At 39.2% G+C, this 19,336-nt stretch overlaps 2 protein-coding genes across 5 annotated transcripts in view; both read left to right on the forward strand.

The window, feature by feature from the left end:
- Positions 1 to 11,961, forward strand: part of LOC131359325 (C-terminal-binding protein 2-like) — a 31,271-nt gene extending 19,310 nt beyond the window's left edge. For all 3 annotated transcript variants that reach the window (XM_058399112.1, XM_058399114.1, XM_058399113.1), the window contains 9 exons: positions 1,435 to 1,589; positions 1,985 to 2,129; positions 4,163 to 4,369; positions 4,467 to 4,681; positions 4,919 to 5,049; positions 5,501 to 5,628; positions 5,740 to 5,854; positions 6,167 to 6,237; positions 10,611 to 11,961. In XM_058399112.1, the coding sequence (XP_058255095.1) occupies positions 1,435 to 1,589; positions 1,985 to 2,129; positions 4,163 to 4,369; positions 4,467 to 4,681; positions 4,919 to 5,049; positions 5,501 to 5,628; positions 5,740 to 5,854; positions 6,167 to 6,227 (1,157 nt within the window). In that variant the 3' untranslated portion in view covers positions 6,228 to 6,237; positions 10,611 to 11,961. The remainder of the gene's footprint in view (positions 1 to 1,434; positions 1,590 to 1,984; positions 2,130 to 4,162; positions 4,370 to 4,466; positions 4,682 to 4,918; positions 5,050 to 5,500; positions 5,629 to 5,739; positions 5,855 to 6,166; positions 6,238 to 10,610) is intronic.
- Positions 11,962 to 14,973: 3,012 nt separating this feature from the next.
- Positions 14,974 to 19,103, forward strand: LOC131359326 (keratinocyte-associated protein 3). Of its 2 annotated transcripts, none has more exons than XM_058399115.1 (7): positions 14,974 to 15,126; positions 15,398 to 15,582; positions 15,664 to 15,723; positions 15,843 to 16,040; positions 16,565 to 16,699; positions 16,916 to 17,037; positions 17,212 to 19,103. In XM_058399115.1, the coding sequence occupies exons 1-6, from the start codon at positions 15,099 to 15,101 to the stop codon at positions 17,009 to 17,011; spliced, it is 702 nt and encodes a 233-aa protein (XP_058255098.1). In that variant the 5' UTR covers positions 14,974 to 15,098; the 3' UTR covers positions 17,012 to 17,037; positions 17,212 to 19,103. The 2 variants fall into 2 exon arrangements, with proteins under 2 accessions (XP_058255098.1, XP_058255099.1); XM_058399116.1 differs by having other exon boundaries at positions 18,216 to 19,098.
- Positions 19,104 to 19,336: the final 233 nt, after the last annotated feature.

The following is a 19,336-nucleotide window of genomic DNA, read 5'->3' on the forward strand; positions in this document are numbered from 1 at the left end:
ACATTTGCTTTTGCTAAATTAAAAGACCAAAAAAGAAAGCCTTGCTTTTTTTAATGAGGTTAAGGCTAAGCATACTTTACCTTACTTAGTTATAGTAAGACACCTCACGAAGATATAAAATAAATACAGCTGTGTGTGTGTGTGTGTGTGTGTGTGTGTGTTAGTGGTACTTCTTCCCAGGACCCCAGGACATCCACTGGCATACTCTGAGAGATTAGGTTGCTAGGTAACCAGGAGCAGTTATAGACATTGAGGTGAAGCCACTCTGACTGAGACAAGAAATCTCATTTTCTCTCTCTCTCTCTCTTTCTCTCTCTCTCTCTCTCTGTACTTAAAAAGTAAAAGTCGAGCAAAAGTCAAATACCCCTGCAAACACTCACACCCTCGATCAAGCACACACGTCAGCACATGTCCACACTGTGGAAACTTTTGCTCATTTCCTTTTGTTTTGACAGTCCTTTATTGTTCATGTGGTTTTGGACACTATTACATTATATAATCTACATTTCTCTTTCTCTCTCTTTCTCTCTCTCTCTCTCTCTCTTTCACTCACACACACACGCCTTCATTTTTGATTTTAGGAGCGTGCTTTCTCTTGCACTAGAGTGTGTGCTGCCTGGTTGGATAAGCTGGTAGCATGAAAGTACCCTCTCAACTTGGCTTGTTTAAAAATAAAGCACTTGGGGTTATGTGTGTCTTTGTAGGAGATGTCCAAAAAAGCTTTTAGCTTTGATAGCATGCAGTAGTATCAGGAACACTTTCAACTATTTGAACATCAGTTCCTTTTCAGTGTCATCTCCCATGTGAATTGTGTATTGCTAATTGTGAGCACTGAGCAACCTTGAGGCTGATGAAAGTGCTTTTTAAATGCAATGTACTATTATTAATATGATGAGCCATACTGCCAACCTGAAGCTGTGAGGCTTTTGATCTTTCATTAGTATTGCTGCCTTATGTGTCAGTTAGCCTTGAATACTAGGCATCTGTTTTTATTTCATTCATTTTTTTTTTTTTTTTTATTAAGCAGGGAAGTCCTACTGAGACTATCGGCTCTAAAAGGTTCTGTTTTAAATGTGGAAAGCAAGGACAAAGCCGATTCCTGGATTCTTACTTCTTTAGCGACAGCGTTGTAAATAATTCTCAGAATGGCCAGAGTGAAGATAAATAGCAGAGACAACTCTCTCTACTCTCCCAGATACCATTAAATTAAATATATTCATAATCCTGCTCAAATCCTGTAATCTCCATGACAACCAGATTCACAGCAAGAGGGTGAGCTGGAAAGTCATACAAAGTGTGTTGATCCCATTCTCCTTTTCTCGCTTTCTCACATACTTACAAATGCAAAGTGGTTCTCTTAAGTTTACAAGTGTATGAAATGAAATCTGTCCGCACTTTCCATCTCTCTCTCTCTCTCTCTCTCTCTCTCTGCAGGTATAAGGCCACAAATCATGAACGGACCGATGCATCCTCGGCCGCTGGTTGCTCTGCTGGATGGGCGGGATTGTACGGTAGAGATGCCCATCCTTAAAGATCTGGCAACCGTGGCCTTCTGTGATGCTCAGTCCACCCAGGAGATCCATGAGAAGGTACTCGTATATCACTCCAATATTCTGCTCTGTCATTATCCAGCTACGAGCTGTACTTTTAGCTTACATGGAATAAAAATATTGCTGTCAATATTTGTTACTGCGGAATATCAACACTGTTTTATAAAGGAAGGATGATGTGAATTGATAATTGAATAATGAATAATGAATTACAAAAAAAAAAAGAAAAAAATGAGCTGAAGGGTGTGAACTAGATTTTGATTCACCCAGGGATAAAATGATTGTGAAGATCATATGACAGAAAGCCTAAGATGAGAGGAGAGGATGGCATTTCATCTCAATAATGTATATACGTGGCGGATTGGGTTGATGATCATGATGATGATGATAAGAAGCATTGTGTGTGTGTGTTTGTTTTTTTTTTTTTTTGCCAGGTACTAAATGAGGCAGTAGGAGCAATGATGTACCACACCATCACACTCACCAGAGAGGACCTGGAGAAGTTTAAAGCTTTACGCATCATCATCCGCATCGGCAGCGGCTACGATAACATTGACATAAAAGCTGCTGGAGAAATGGGTGAGTCTTTGTACAGAGCTCACAGTCAGAGTAAAGGCTGTACTTCACAACAGGTAAAACCGACAGGATGAATAGTGCTGCTCTGTAGCAGTGTTGTTCAGAAGCTTTGCGTGGGAGTACACAGAGTGGAGGGAAATCGTTTGTCTGAAAGGATCTGAAGGCATTCGCAAGCCTGTGACTGAGCCTGGAGTTTGCATCACAACAGAATCCACATCACAGGCCTCGTCAGAGAAAGATCTTTATTATAATTCTACATGTTCAGCATCAAAAAGCAGACACTGGGTGAAATACATTATTCTCTGTGATTTTCTTTCTGAACGACTTGCTGTACTGAGAAAATTCTGAACACAGTGTCAAGGAGGGAAAAGCTGATCAAAAGAGGGCAGTTGTTGAGCAAGAGGTTAAAGAGAGGGTTGCAGGCCGAGCCAGCACACTGATATCAGTAAAGCAGACAGTTAACTACAACAGTATTTGAGCCAAATTCAGCTGTACTTTGATCACAGAGTGTGTAAATTGAGTTTTGAAAAATTGAGTCTGTTTAGACTGAATAGCAATGTTTCAGTCGTCGATCCGTCAATTCCATACCTCACAAGCTAATCTAAGCAAATCATCAGAGAGACACACAGTAATATACAGGAAAAATGTGTATATATAGGGGGTTGTTAGCTTTTTTATATATGTATATATATATATATGTGTGTGTGTGTGTGTGTTGCTGCTGTCTATTGGTGAAGTTGTTGAATGTTTAGAGTGGGAGGCACAATAATAATAAAAGGCTTCATAAGCTACAGCAGGTCACAGAGTCACTTGAATACCAAATGAGATGAGTGAGAACCTCAGTCCTATCCTCTCCATCTCGGGTCATTATAGTGAAGGATGGAGACGATCGCTCACTTCTACCTCTTACTGCAGTTCATCAGTTCCTGCACACGATGCTGTTTAGAATATCTAAAGACATAGATCTAGATATCTATAAAGTGTCTTTTTTTATGTGAAATCTATTCAGCCTAAGAGGAATATCACAGCAGACCTCCAGATTTGTTATTTACATCTATGAGTCACCTGCAGACTAATGTATAGTTTATTCACATTCAAGATCCAGGAGATTTTCATCCTTCTTTTACTCTCCTGGCTGCTTGTGATGTTAAATCTTCTATAGTAACCATGAATTTATAACAGTTGAGCAGGGTTTGTGTCCCAGAGATTTATAAGGAAACTATTACACACTTAAAGAAAGACTGGCAGCTGCCCACATTATTTTGAGGGGTTTTTCCCCCCCTGAGTATTTGACATTTGTTCTGCCTTACTGGCTTCATGCTGTATTTACTCTGAATGCCAAACCCGGTAAATAGAAAAGTTGTAACACTTTTACAGAAGATGAAGATTGCATAAATATTCCGTTGCTCACATTTATTACACCCACGCCAGTTGCTGCTCTTGCTGTGTTTGTGATCTGTCAGGGACATTAGTGGAAAAATATATCAGCCCAAAAGAAAATCAGATCTAGGGTATGTTTCACATCTGTCACTCGCATATCATTCATAGCATTGTTTGGGGTGAGCTGTTGTGCTTGGTTCAGTTTGACAAATTTGTTAACATATAATTTGATAAGAAAAAATTAAGCCTGTTATTTATGTCTTTTATCTTAAATAGCAGTTGCTCCAGTGTTTTGGCTTTGCTGGACTGAAACCGTTCAGTTCAATTAATTCTTTATGCAGTTCTCCTGGGTAAGAGAAGGAAAGTCTACAGATATAAATTAACTGTTCCATAAGTGCTAGCACTTCATCAAGACAATGTTCTCTTTCCCAGTATTCTGTTGGCTTTGTTCACGCATCAACCTTCCTGATATTTGATGAGAGTTGTTTAGGTCTTGCCCCTGTGGAGTTACACTAGTTCAATTTCAACTCGTACTTGCATTTGCACTTAAACTTTTCCTGATTAAGTCATAAATAAAGGTGCATGTGTGAAAGAGGAAAAAATACTCAAATGCATTTGTACAAAACCGATATTTGCTTGTTTGTGTGTTCATGTAGGAATTGCAGTGTGTAACATCCCGTCTGCAGCTGTAGAAGAGACGGCGGACTCAACCCTCTGTCACATACTGAACCTGTACCGGAGGAACACTTGGCTGTACCAGGCTCTCCGTGAAGGCTCGCGGTTCCAGAGCATAGAGCAGATCAGGGAGCTGGCATCAGGAGCAGCTCGCATACGGGGAGAGACACTCGGACTCATAGGTTTTGGTGAGACAAAGACAGTCAGAGAAAAACACTGATGGTTTAAAAGTTTGCTGAGTGTGCATAATAACCTTTAGTATAAATCTGTCTTTGTGTTGTACAGGCCGGACGGGTCAGGCAGTAGCGGTTCGGGCAAAAGCTTTTGGCTTCAACGTGATATTTTACGACCCGTATCTGCAGGATGGATTAGAACGCTCGCTGGGTGTGCAGAGAGTCTACACACTCCAGGACCTGCTGTACCAAAGTGACTGTGTGTCTCTGCATTGCAATCTAAATGAACACAACCACCACTTGATCAATGACTTTACCATCAAGCAGGTGTGCAAATGCTGTGCATGAACACACACACACACACACATGCACACACACGCACACTCCTACACACATACAACCACAGACATGTACATAGACAATTAGTTGTGATGCTTAATTCAATCCACCACTGCCATCTAGTGGTTATTTTGATGAATCTGCCTTATGTGTCTTAGTACACTAACTCCCAGTGGGCTTGTGACAGTGTGTGTATTAACGGTACACGCTGCTACTGTGCTGTAGATGCGACAGGGCGCGTTCCTGGTGAACTGTGCACGTGGTGGTCTGGTGGATGAGAAAGCTCTGGCTCAGGCCCTGAAGGAAGGAAGAATCCGGGGAGCTGCTCTGGATGTTCACGAGTCAGAACCATTTAGGTGAGATTTGAAGCTTGAAATAAGAATCATGTTTTTTGTTTACTTAATTTAAGGGAAGTGGTAGCTTAGTGGTTAAGCCGTTGGACTTCTGATTGGAAGATTCTTAAGCAAGGCCCTTCACCCTCAATTGCTCAGCTGTATAAAAATGGGAAAATGTAAGTCGCTCTGGATAAGTGTGCCTGCCAAATGCCAGAAATGTAGATGTAAATTTAAAAATAAGCATGCTACTAGACATTATACAACCTACTTTGGATTTATTGAGCTACTTCTCATTGGGCAGAACATCAAGAAAACTTTGGAGATCATTTACTGCCACCTCTAATTTCTCTAATCTTCTTATTCTCTAATTTGGTGCACAGATAGTAAGAGCCAATTCTTCTTATTGGGAAGAAAAAGAATTGTGAGTTTATGCTTCCCTCTAATTAATATTCTCTCTTTTTTTCCTCACAAGTTTTACCCAAGGTCCACTAAAAGATGCTCCGAATCTGATCTGCACACCTCACACAGCCTGGTACAGTGAGCAGGCCTCGCTGGAGATGCGAGAGGCAGCTGCCACTGAGATAAGAAGAGCCATTACAGGTACGTCTTTCCAAAAACTGCCCGCAGGTTGATCCACAGGAGTAGTCTATGATGTTTTCAGCAACTAAGCTGTTTTTTTTTTTTGTTTGTTTGTTTGTTCTGTTTGCTCAGGTCGTATTCCAGACAGCCTTAGAAACTGTGTCAACAAAGAGTACTTTATTGCCACTGCACCTTGGGGAGCAGTGGAGCAGCAGGTGCATCCAGAGCTCAACGGTGGTGCATATAGGTAACAAAATGCACAGCAAAAAGGAGGACTTTTCCCCACTTGCTGCTCTTTTTTTTTCCCTTGTAACCCTAATCTGTCACTTTCACGTGCTAGCAATTCATTTTACCATGAAGCTGAGATATAGAGGGGCATTTGAACTGAATGTGCTATTTATTCTCTTGACAAACAGCTAGTTTACTAACTAGAGTTTTATTCCTCACAGTATCCCACTATAACATTTCCAAAGCCCCCGATTTGCCATCTTGAACTGTTCAGTCATAATATACGTTCTCTGGCCTGGCTTTTTTTGTTCAATCTGTCTGCTTCTTTCAGAGTGGCCCAACCGTTACCAGCCATATCTCCTGGTGGCCTGCAAGACAAAATGTATACCTAAACCCAACCAGGTAAATATCTATTAATGCACAAAATCCAGTGTGTTTCCTTATCTCTCTACAATAATCTGAGCTCTGACTGCAGCAAAAATCCCATGAGGTAATTTGTATCATGAATACTTGTAATATATGGTATCTTACATAACAGGTTAAAGACTCTCTGTTACTGAGCCAAAAACACTTCTATTACTACATCCTTCAAATATTTTACTTCATATTTTCACTGTTTCTATTTTCAGTGATCTGTTGCTTTCTGAGCATGTTCTCAAAGACTTGTACATCATCTCTGTTAGTTGCTGCTTTAAAAGGTCATGTCATAGGAAAGATTAAGATAATGTTCAAGATTCAAGATTCAAGAAGCTTTGTCATTTCAACCACATATAGCTGACGCAGTACATAGTGAAATGAAACAACGTTTCTCCAGGACCTGGAGCTACATAAACATACAACAACAAGTTCAACACAAAAAAACACCACCACAGAGCTAGGACAGAAGTTTGTCTTAGCCACGTAAAGTGCACAGTGTGCAGCTGGGTGCAAACGGAGCATAGACAAGACGGTGCAAAAGACAATAAATACAAGAAAGACAACACAAAAAGAACACAGGACACTTGGTGCCGAAAAAGAAAGAAAAGAACATGTGTAATGGAATGTAAGTGAAATAAAATAAAATAAAATGAAATGATGTGCAAAAATATTGTGCAAAAATACAACAGCAGCAGTTGAGGTAGTGCAAATAGAAATAAACATAAATATAACGATAGCAGCAGATGACAGGTTGAGGTAGTGCAAATAGAAATAAATATAACTATAGCAGCGGATGACAGGTTGAGGTAGTGCAAATAGAAATAAACATAAATATAACGATAGCAGCAGATGACAGGTTGAGGTAGTGCAAATAGAAATAAATATAACTATAGCAGCGGATGATAGGTTGAGGTAGTGCAAATAGAAATAAACATAAATATAACTATAGCAGCAGATGACAGGTTGAGGTAGTGCAAATAGAAATAAATATAACTATAGCAGCGGATGATAGGTTGAGGTAGTGCAAATAGAAATAAACATAAATATAACTATAGCAGCAGATGACAGGTTGAGGTAGTGCAAATAGAAATAAATATAACTATAGCAGCGGATGATAGGTTGAGGTAGTGCAAATAGAAATAAACATAAATATAACTATAGCAGCAGATGACAGGTTGAGGTAGTGCAAATAGAAATAAACATAAATATAACTATAGCAGCAGATGACAGGTTGAGGTAGTGCAAATAGAAATAAATATAACTATAGCAGCGGATGATAGGTTGAGGTAGTGCAAATAGAAATAAACATAAATATAACTATAGCAGCAGATGACAGGTTGAGGTAGTGCAAATAGAAATAAACATAAATATAACTATAGCAGCAGATGACAGGTTGAGGTAGTGCAAATAGAAATAAACATAAATATAACTATAGCAGCAGATGACAGGTTGAGGTAGTGCAAATAGAAATAAACATAAATATAACTATAGCAGCAGATGACAGGTTGAGGTAGTGCAAATAGAAATAAACATAAATATAACTATAGCAGCAGATGACAGGTTGAGGTAGTGCAAATAGAAATAAACATAAATATAACTATAGCAGCGGATGATAGGTTGAGGTAGTGCAAATAGAAATAAACATAAATATAACTATAGCAGCAGATGACAGGTTGAGGTAGTGCAAATAGAAATAAACATAAATATAACTATAGCAGCAGATGACAGGTTGAGGTAGTGCAAATAGAAATAAACATAAATATAACTATAGCAGCAGATGACAGGTTGAGGTAGTGCAAATAGAAATAAATATAACTATAGCAGCGGATGATAGGTTGAGGTAGTGCAAATAGAAATAAACATAAATATAACTATAGCAGCAGATGACAGGTTGAGGTAGTGCAAATAGAAATAAACATAAATATAACTATAGCAGCGGATGATAGGTTGAGGTAGTGCAAATAGAAATAAACATAAATATAACTATAGCAGCAGATGACAGGTTGAGGTAGTGCAAATAGAAATAAACATAAATATAACTATAGCAGCAGATGACAGGTTGAGGTAGTGCAAATAGAAATAAACATAAATATAACTATAGCAGCAGATGACAGGTTGAGGTAGTGCAAATAGAAATAAATATAACTATAGCAGCGGATGATAGGTTGAGGTAGTGCAAATAGAAATAAACATAAATATAACTATAGCAGCAGATGACAGGTTGAGGTAGTGCAAATAGAAATAAATATAACTATAGCAGCGGATGATAGGTTGAGGTAGTGCAAATAGAAATAAACATAAATATAACTATAGCAGCAGATGACAGGTTGAGGTAGTGCAAATAAATAAACATAAATATAACTATAGCAGCAGATGACAGGTTGAGGTAGTGCAAATAAATAAACATAAATATAACTATAGCAGCAGATGACAGGTTGAGGTAGTGCAAATAAATAAACATAAATATAACTATAGCAGCAGATGACAGGTTGAGGTAGTGCAAATAAATAAACATAAATATAACTATAGCAGCGGATGACAGGTTGAGGTAGTGCAAATAAATAAACATAAATATAACTATAGCAGCGGATGACAGGTTGAGGTAGTGCAATAAGTAATGAACAATATAAATTGTGTGTCCGTGTGTGTGCGTCCACACAGTCAAGAGAGAGAGAGTGTGTGTATATGTGTGTGAGAGAGACAGAGAGTTGTATACAGTTCAGTCTTGAGTGAGAGTGTGTGTGTGTGTGTGTGTGTGAGAGAGTGTAGAACAGTTCAGTCCTGGTTGTTGAGGAGCCTGATGGCTTGAGGAAAGAAACTGTTACACAGTCTGGTTGTGAGGGCCCGAATGCTCCGGTACCTCTTTCCAGATGGCAGGAGGGTGAAGAGTGTGTGTGAGGGGTGTGTGGGGTCAGCCACAATGCTGTTAGCTTTGCGGATGCAGCGTGCGGTGTAAATGTCCGTGATAGAGGGGAGAGAGACTCCGATGATCTTTTCAGCTGTCCTCACTATCCGCTGAAGGGTCTTGCGATCCGAGACGGTGCAGTTCCCAAACCAGGCAGTGATGCAGCTGCTCAGGATGCTCTCGATGGTCCCTCTGTAGAACACTGTCAGGATGGGGGAAGGGAGATGGGCTTTCTTGGAAGTAGAGGCACTGCTAGGCTTTCTTGGTGATGGAGCTGGTGTTGAGTGACCAGGTGAAGTTCTCCGCCAGATGGACACCAAGGAATTTGGTGCTCTTGACGATCTCCACCGAGGATCTGTCGATGAACAGCGGAGAATGGTCACTCTGTGCTCTCCTGAAGTCAACAACCATCTCTTTGGTCTTGTCGACATTCAGGGAGAGGTTGTTGGCTCTGCACCAGGCTGTTAGATGTTGCACCTCCTCTCTGTATGCTGACTCGTCGTTCTTACTTAATGTTGAAGATACAGTGCCTTGCAAAAGTATTCCACCCCCTTATAAATCATAAGATTTGACTGTATTACAAATGACACACACACAGATTGTTCTAGTCAAGATTTCAAACCGACTGCAAAGATTTTCTCGAAATAGTCTTTGCATAAGTATTCAACCCCATCAGATTAGTATGTTGATGCAATAACAGCCGAGTCTGTTGGTTAACACTTCTACCAGCTTTGCACAGTGTTTAGGAGTGATTCTTCCTGGCAGATATTCTTCAGGTATGCCATTGTTTGTTGTCTGGGAGTTTCGAATAGTGGCACAGATTCTCAGAGAATGAGATTCAGATCTGGACTTTGACTTGGGCCTGTGTATTCACACTTTTGTTTGTAATCACTCCTTTGACCTTGTACTTAGGACCATCATTAAAAACTTTTCAACGTGATGTCATTGTATAGTTAGTGTTTAGGTTGTATGCTGCAGTTTCCACTTTCTCATTGTTGTTCCAGCAGTGCTTACTGGGATGTGGAACCACTGAGATATAATTTTACATGCTGTTCCTCAGTTATGAAGTTCTATTTATTTTTTGAGCTGTTTTAGTATTTCAGAGGTGAAGGCAAATTAAAACTGTGTTCTTGCCAAGGCAATATCTTTCATCTGAGCTTATGACCTGGATGTTGAATATTTATGCAAGCAGTTTATTCAGTTGTTGATTTTCTTTAAAATTCTTTGCTGATTAATAATTAATGTTAACTATAAAATGCACTGTAAGAGAACATGAGTTAACAAGAGAGAAATCTGGGAGGTTGAACACTTTTGCCTAAATTACTTTACCTAATATATGCAAAAAGCTTTAAATACAACATGCTGTCTATATGTTAAAAGCCATGCATGACTTTGTTTTTCTATCTATATCTTAAAAGCCATGTATGACTTTGTTTTCCTGGCTTTCTTGTAGACATGCCCAGGGTCCGGTGGGGATGTCTTCTGGAGGACCAGAAAAGGGCACAAAGCCAGATGGGGGTCCCAGGGCTCATGCCCTCTCCCTGCCACCAGGACCCCCAGTCCAATCGAACCCCCTGCCTGAAACAATCCAACACACAACGTGAGCACAGAGTATACATATCCGAGGACTAAACGCAGGGAGGCGTTTATACTGCTACTGAACAACTCATGGCACAGTTCACATAGCGAGTTAACTTCAAACCAGGTACAAGAAGTAGTAAATTACCTAGGAGCTACAGCTAACTGCAGCGGGAAGAGCTCAGATATGCATCATGGAGGAGTCTTTTTGCTCCTGTCTTGTCATGGGATTTTAGTTTTTCTTGGATGTAGTTATTTTTGTTGCAGATGTTTTCCCTCCACATGTATGCTTTACCTTACTTGTTCTTCATGGGACTGAGGATTGAGTTCTCAAAGGAAGTTCACGATAGTCACTCCTTCTGCCACCTGCCTTGTGAACAAAAACACTTATAGATGCATTTATTCTGTTAACCTGTGTTTCTTTCAATTTCCTTGTTGCCTCTTCCTTTAAACCAAACAAATTCTTATTAGTCTTTTTAATTCTGTGTTAAAGTGATTTAATTATATTGGTATGTAGTGTATTTATCAAAAAAAAAAAGCGACGACAAACGGTTCAACTATTGATAACGTTTTCTTAACTTGGCCTTGTCACAAGCTGAACTTTAATAATTAGACACAATCACATGATTCTAACAACCGTCAGCCCTAATGTTCAGGCATTTTGTATTCATTTACATAGAAGTGTTTTAGCAACTTTGGCATGTCAGACTTATTGAATTCATTGAGATAATTTAAATCCTTTTTTTGTTTTGTCCTATACTAAGACTATGGATGGCAGCTCACAGTGAAAGTCAGGAGCCATGTGCCACCCTGCTCAGGAAACACTTTTCTTCTTTCATGTCCGAGTACCATAGAACAAGCCTCACTCGTCTGATTATTCTGCCATCTACTTTTCCTTACACTGCTCTCTTGCTGATATTTTTATAGATGTAAAATAGAAAATATTTTGATGTTGCAGTTAGATTTGTATTGCTATAGTATGCAAAACTTTTTCTTTTTTTTTTTGCCTTGTGTGGGTGTTATGACACCACCTGGAGTTCATTTTGTTGTTACTGAAATGTGTGTTCCTCAGTCCACTTTGCCAGTACATGTATATTAGGATGGTGGGCTATGTTTTTATTGTTTGTTTCTTGTACCAAACATCCATGACAGTACAAATAATAAAATAAAATAAAATAAAATAAAATAAAATAAAATAAAATAAAAAAGCAAAATACTTGTTACAATTCAATACATGTGCAAAATTCCATTCTTGTGTATCTACATTTGTACGATGTGCCAAATGTATTAAACAATATATATTAGTAAAAAAAAAAAAAAAAAAATTGGGGTAGTGTTCACATCAAATGTCAGAATGAAGTAAAAGCATGATCTCAGTGGCATGGATATTGGTACGGGATTGGCATTTAATAAACTCCTGATCTGAGATTTTCACAAATAACAGTCTCTAGTTTATATAGAATGATGTGAAAAGTGAAACAAAAAAAAAACATCGATTTGATTGACAGTGGGTAGAATTGGTTGCCAGAAAGGATATTGTGATTATATATACAACTATGGTGAGCAGAAGCATAAACAAAACATCAGACCTTGAGGTAGATGTGATGAGATGCTTCTGCTACTACAGCAGAAGACCGCATCAATAAAGAAAAGCACTGGAAAAAAGCAATTTTGACATGAAAAAGAGAGGCAAAAGAGTCTTTGAAGCTAGATGCACTAGCTGCACTGACAGGAACACTGTGCATATGGTTATAAGGGCATATATCTACTGATTAAAAGAAGAAGTAGGACTAGAACTGGAAGGAAAACCTATTTAATGGTATGGTAAGAACTGTCTGTGGCTGGCCACTCAGAAGTGAAGGAGGAAATTCAATAGCACACAGCCCTATTCTAAATCACTGCTCAGAGGGAGGGGCAGGCCAAGGAGATGTGAGAATAAAATGAGAACAAGCCCCAACCTCAACCTCTCCTTACCATCAGGAGTGCCAGGATATCAGCTCCAGAAAAACTACTGTTCAAGAGCAGCCACACGATGGCGGCAGAGACACAGGGAACAAGGAAGTGGGTTCCTCTACAGATTATACAGACAGTAAAGCAATGAATGATAATAAGAATGAAAACATTTATGTAAAACTACAGGGAAATTTACAACAAGAAGGAGAAATAGAGATAACAACTACTAAGGAGGCTAAGAACAGAATAGTGGCCTGATAAATACTACGAGATGCTATAAGATGTAACCACCCTGGCAGATTCACTGTTACAGAGAAACCCAGACCATGCACTATTAAATGAGATAGTGGAAAGCTTTCTTATGACTATTGAACACAGTCATGTGTTACTGCGGAGAACTTTCCCACCAAGCTGGAAAGAAATAAAAAGATGAAACCCAGTAGGAGAAGAACTCATTTCATGGTCCGAAGGATTAAAACTCATGGAAGCTGAGATATGGAGAAAACGGATAAAGGATAATGGAACTGATGTCCTCTGTGCAGAGACTCCAGATTTTCAGCTTCTCATATTGAACACCAAAAAACACAGGTACATACCATAGAGCTTTGCTGATATGAAATGAATAGTAGGGAACTTACCAATACCGAGGTGGGTGGACAGTGCTAGATAACCAAGTCTGAGGCAATAACAGCAGGGCAGTGATGGCTCTAGGAGACATAAAAGCGAAGCTGATTCATGTAAATAAAAAAATAACTAAAAAGGTTTTTACCGATGCTGGATTGTCAGCAGTTATTAATACCAATCACCACAATGAGAAACCTTTCAATATGCAAATAAATGTATTACGGGTTATAATTAGGGAACAATACCACACCTCTGACATCTGGTCCCATAGAGATCCCTACCATGGTTGATGACATGTATGTTGACAACCAACACTGCATACATTAGTTCAACTTGATCCTGTTGAAAGATATTTACAGCCATGTGAAACATCTTTAGCAGCCAAAGCATTTAACTACAGGAAAGCTTCAGACAAAACGATGGCCACACCTACTACTATGCTCAGTAGGCATGGACTACATAGTCTGCTCATTAGTTCATTGTTTAATTAGCAATGGCAGGAAGATGGGCTCTGAATTACTGTTCAGCTGACAATTGAAAAATGACATTCTGTCAACCATGCTGAAAGTATAATGACACTCTGTGAAGGTACCTCTCATGACCACTAACAATGTTTTTGAAATTGTGACCTGAATTGACCTGAAATCCCACACTGCAAAGTGACAAAGTGTTCTTTCTGGACAGTTCTTCGTTTCTGAATGAAAACCAGAGATATACAGGGTATGCAGCAGTTGCTCGAGCCTGATATATCAATGGGTTTGAAGTGGTTCTTGTACCATCCTTGGCACAGATCACAGTAATAGCAGCTGCGTGCAGTTTGGCAAGGGCAAAAACGTGTACCATCTACACACATTCCACTTACGCATGCAGCATGTGCTACACGTATACTGCCATATGGGCTCCAAGAGGTTTCTGCACAGATGATGACAAGCCCATATCACATCTGAATGAAATCCAAGTACTACTGTTAGCCATTCATGAACCTTATCAATGCACAATTTTGAAATGTGTCACACACAGTACTAGAGCTCATTTTACCACAAGAGGTAATGCTTCTGCGGTCAAAGCTGCAAACGCCATCACTAGACATAAATTTGTCCCTTGAAACAATTGCAAGAACCAAAAATCAGAAAGCACCCAGTTACCCTGACCTGGTCAAGCCAAGGCTAAATTGCCTAGTCGGCAAAGCCTAGAGGAAAGGTCGATGTGGTTACAAAGGGGGTTGGTTAATGACAAATGATCCTGTTTCATAGTGTAAAGTTAGGGAATGTACTATAGCACCAGTGAAATTGGTGCCTTTCCTTTTCTTCCTTGTCTTACAATATGACCCAATATTCACAGTAATTTTAACCCATGATTGACAATTTCACTGCTAACCGTGAAATCTGCAGAAAATATAACGTTAAATTATACGTTTCAGAGCCAAACAGGACAGATTCCTAGTCCCTTAGGCCATTTTGAACACATCTACAAGGACTTTATTGACATAACAGAAAGGTATGCACAGAAAGGATAATGTTCTGCCTAGTAAGGGTAAACTGATACGTTAGATGACTTTTCCCTCCAAGCACAATGCCATACAGACAGCTGCTAGATGTAGGATTTAAGAAATAAGCTAAAACGTCTCCTAGATATTTTAAAACCTGAGCTTATTGAGGGATAGCGCGCGACCTTTGACCATAAGCTCCGCCCACTTCCTGCATACAGGTGAGCACATAGGCGTTAACTAACACGGACTTCAGTAAACGACGGAGGAGATTTTTCCTTTGGGATAAAAATACGCAAAATGTGTGTGGAGAATATGTGCGGCTTTGGTAAGATCATGCTCTGTTTCAGCTGTTTAGTGATTAGAAATGGAGTAAAAGTGTTCAACTTCTGCAGTTTTATCGCTTTAGATTTTTGGCAATTAGCCTGCAAGCTTTAGCGCTTCTTCTGCCTTGTGTTAAAAATCTACCTGGAAATAGACCGGGGTTTTTCCCCCATAATAATGAATGAAAGCTTTCCACACATGCTGGTGATAAGTTTGCTCACTTCATAACACATCTGTAACATGTCTAATGTTCTGTTCCTTTATCTGCTTTGTAGACAAACAGAAAGGGCCTGGGAGGCTGATGACTAAAGGACTCACACTCATAGTTGTCGGTCATGTTAATTTTATTTTGGGGGCCATCGTTCATGGCAGTGTTTTACGACACATCTCTAAACCCACTGGCACAATACCCACAGAGTACACAGTGTCCAACATCATAGCTGTTACCTCAGGACTGCTGGTACAAGATCATCAACTATTATTATTGAGTATAGTGAAATGTGCTTATTTGTTGTTGAATGCGTTGCTTTTTATATTTCAGAGCATTGCAAGTGGAATTGTTGCAATATTGGTGTCAAGGAATATTAAGATTGTCAAACTGGTAAGAAACCGGGTTAGGGTAATGACACCTCATTAAGCCTGTTCTCATTCCCGTCATCAGTATTTTAAGTGGATGGGTAAAGTCCTGGAGCTCACACTGAAATTCTGCTTTTCCTCCAGCACGTGGGTCTGTTGGTGAGCTCCTTCTTAAACGCTCTGCTCTCTGCAGCCTGCTGCATTGGGCTTCTACTGGCCATCAGCCTCACTATTTCAGCCGACGGCAGTGTCCTCTTGCAAGGCTGCAACAATACAGATGTACCCATTAATGCTCGCTCACCCGTCGCTGCCAACTGCCCCTTCGACACTACACGCATTTATGTGAGTTTCTGTTAACTCTTAATGTTGGTTGAATAATAGTGGATATGCACAGTGTTGTCAGCTATAACTCCATACTGTTAGACTGCGTACTGTTAAACTGCTGTTATGCCTGGCAGGACATGATCATGGAGGTCCAAAGCGAGGCTCAGCTATTGCACTCGGGCTGTGCTGACTTTTTTCCCAAATGCAGGATTCCTGACTGCATAATTTCTGATATTGGGGGACTAAGTTTGCGCTGTCCTCTTTTTCTTGGGGGCAGTAGAAGCTTAAGTGGTTAAGGCTCTGGGTTGTTGATCAGAAGAAGATCGGATAAAGTCCCAGCACTACCATGCTGCCACTGTTGGGCCCTTGAGCAAGGCCCTCAAACCCCCTGCAGGGGCGCTGTATCATGGCTGACCCTGCAATCTGGCCCCAATCTCTAAGGATGGGATATGCGAAGAACTGTGCTTTATTGTATATGTGACAAAGACTACTTAACTACTTATCGCAGAATGTTTTAATGAATAGTTTTTTTTGTCTTTAAGGACACAACTCTAGCCTTGTGGTTTCCGTGCACACTGCTATCAGCCCTGGAGACTGGTTTGTCTGTGTGGTGCTTTATTGTGGGTCTCACCCTAAGAGGCATTGGACCTTGTGCTCACACTTACCTCAGAGAGCAGGTAAACATTCTCACACCAAATAAAGCAATTATTGGTACAGTGTGAGATTTATTTTTTAAGAAATGCAAACCCCAGCAAGTGAACACTTCTTTTTTTTTTTTCTTTTTTTTTAACTCTTCTGTCATGGATTTTCTTTAATTGCATGATGATTCACGGTTTGATATTCTTTTTTGATTTTCATCTCAAACTGCCTTATGATATTGTATTCCATGACAGCTGGAAGAAGACACTTTGGCGCATAGATCAAAGGGGGATCCAGATTTTTCAGCCCCGAGCCAACGTCTTATTGCACACTCTTCTGCACAGCCATAGACAGGAAGATCAATCGGAAATCTAAGGTAGGATTTCCATCAGTCTTTTATTATTTTTATTTTTTTGAGAAAATTTGAACCTGGTAATAATACCTCTTTTTTTTTTTTTTTTAACTGTAAAAGTCATGTTATAAAGCAAAGTCTATTTGTATGTACACTGATCAGCCATGACCTTAAAACCACTTGCTTAATATTGTGTAGGTCCCCCTTGTGCAACCGAAACAGCTCTGAGTCGTCGTGGCATGGACTCCATAAGACCTCTGAAGGAGCTCTGTGGTATCTGGCACCGAGACTTTACTAGCAAGTCCTGTAAATTGTGAGGTGGGAATCAAGTCAACACCTTGTCAACACTCTTTGTCATGTTCCTCAGATCATTCCTGAGCAATTTTTGCAGTGGACCAGTGCACATTATCCAGTCTTCTACCCATAGTGCATCCTGGGGCCATCTCTTCCTCAGATAAACAACACTTTTACCTGGCTGTCCACATGATGTTAAAGAAAATGTGATTCATCAGAGAAGGCCACCTTCTCCCATTGCTCCACGGTCCAGTCGTGATGCTCTCTCGTTCATTGTAGGTGCTTTTGGCAGTGGACAGGTGTCAGCATGGGTGTGCGGCACTGTGTCAGCAAGCTGTGTTGCACTGTGTGCTCTGATTTACTATCATAGCTTTTTCAGTAGTCTGTGCTGCATTAGCGCTACTGTGGGATTGTATCAGACAGGCTAGCTTTCTCTCCTTACACTCAACAGTGATTCTTGTTCACTTATGACCCTGTCAGCAGTTTACTAGTTGTACATTCTTGGACCACTTTTGGTAGGTACAAGCTACTGCATAACGGAAACACCCAGAAAGATCTGTTAATGTGAAGATGCTTTGACCCAGTCAGACAGTTTTGCCCTTGTCAAAGTCACTCAAATCCTTACACTTGCCCATTTTCCTTGCTTTCTACACATCATCTTCAAGTACTGACTGTTCACTTTTTGCCCAAATATATCCCACCCCTTCACAGGTACGACTGTATAGTCAAGATAGTCAATGTTATTTACTTCACTGTCAGTGGTTTATTTCACAGCTGTTTTCGCCGCACAAGGGGGACCTACACAATATTAGGCAGGTGGTTTTAATGTTATGGCTGATGGGTGTACATGTAAACCTATGTAATAATGTTGAATTATTATATTATAACCTTTTTTATTATAATTTCAGATTCGGTAAAACTCACCCAGTGGACTCAGTGGAGTATTTGATAAGTAGTGTTTAGTCTAGTATTTTTTTTGAAGCTACAATGTCTTAATATCAGTTGTTGATTTATATTAATGAAAAAAAGAAATGTGTTTACAATAATATGACATTTATCTTAAGCATACATTCATGCTTTTGAGCAATTTTGACTGAAATTTCATAATCATTTAGAATAATTTGTTATGGTATAAAACATTTCCTTCTTTTCTTGGTGGGTTTTATGGATGACATGGTAAAATCTGCAGATTCACATGAAAACTATTATACCTGTTATAGCTATTAGATCTGTATTATAAAGACCAAATGTTTAAAAATGTATTCTACACTTTTCCCAAGACTCTTAATTTGTCAATCATCCTCTTGCAGTGTTATCTTATTATTTATTTACCCAATATTTTGAGTACTTCATAGTTACTGGCTTTATTAAACACTTGACAAATCAGGAAACCTTAAGCTTGTTTTGACTGAGATGGAGAGGAAAGTATGTGAATGAGAGGAACATTTCTGTAAGTTACTGAGATGTAAATATAGTAGAAAGATGGATGCTGGATGGTTTAAATCTTATCTTGTTTTATAGGATTGAAAAACTCAAAGTAAATCTCAGTCTGAGAGGGAAAGATTATTATTGTCAGTATCTTGTGATGCTTAAAGCAAGTATGAAGTTTGATGTTTGGAATATAACAGTATTCCTGTTGAAGCATATGAAAACTCATGAATTTGTATCAATTTTAATGCTTTTAATCAAATTCCTCCATTTTATTGTACCTAATCAAAATGGGTATAATTTGTTGTTAATAATAATGTTTACAATTTTCTTTACTAATGTTTTTCATTTATATATATTAAATGCATTAAATTTTTAAAACAGTTACTGTGTGATTATTGTTTCTTTTATATTTATTAATATGTTGAAGTATAATAAGGGATGTCATTAGTCTACACTGAATTCCAGTGTAGACATGGATCTATTCTTCTTAAGAAGTGAGGTTTGTTCAAGTCATTGCTGTTCTTGGTGGTGTTGTGGTGACCTGTGTCACTTCTGCGCCTGTGGTATTGCTCAGCTTTTCAGTTTTTGACCGCTTACT

This window comes from Hemibagrus wyckioides, linkage group LG09 (genome assembly GCF_019097595.1).
Source record: "Hemibagrus wyckioides isolate EC202008001 linkage group LG09, SWU_Hwy_1.0, whole genome shotgun sequence".
NCBI lineage: Eukaryota > Metazoa > Chordata > Actinopteri > Siluriformes > Bagridae > Hemibagrus > Hemibagrus wyckioides.

Coding starts and splice junctions, on each gene's coding strand:
- LOC131359326 (XM_058399115.1), top strand. CDS start 15,099: ATGTGTGTGGAGAATATGTGCGGCTTTG. Junction 15,583..15,663: donor CTGTTACCTCAGGACTGCTG/GTACAAGATCAT, acceptor TTTATATTTCAG/AGCATTGCAAGTGGAATTGT. Junction 16,700..16,915: donor ACACTTACCTCAGAGAGCAG/GTAAACATTCTC, acceptor ATTCCATGACAG/CTGGAAGAAGACACTTTGGC.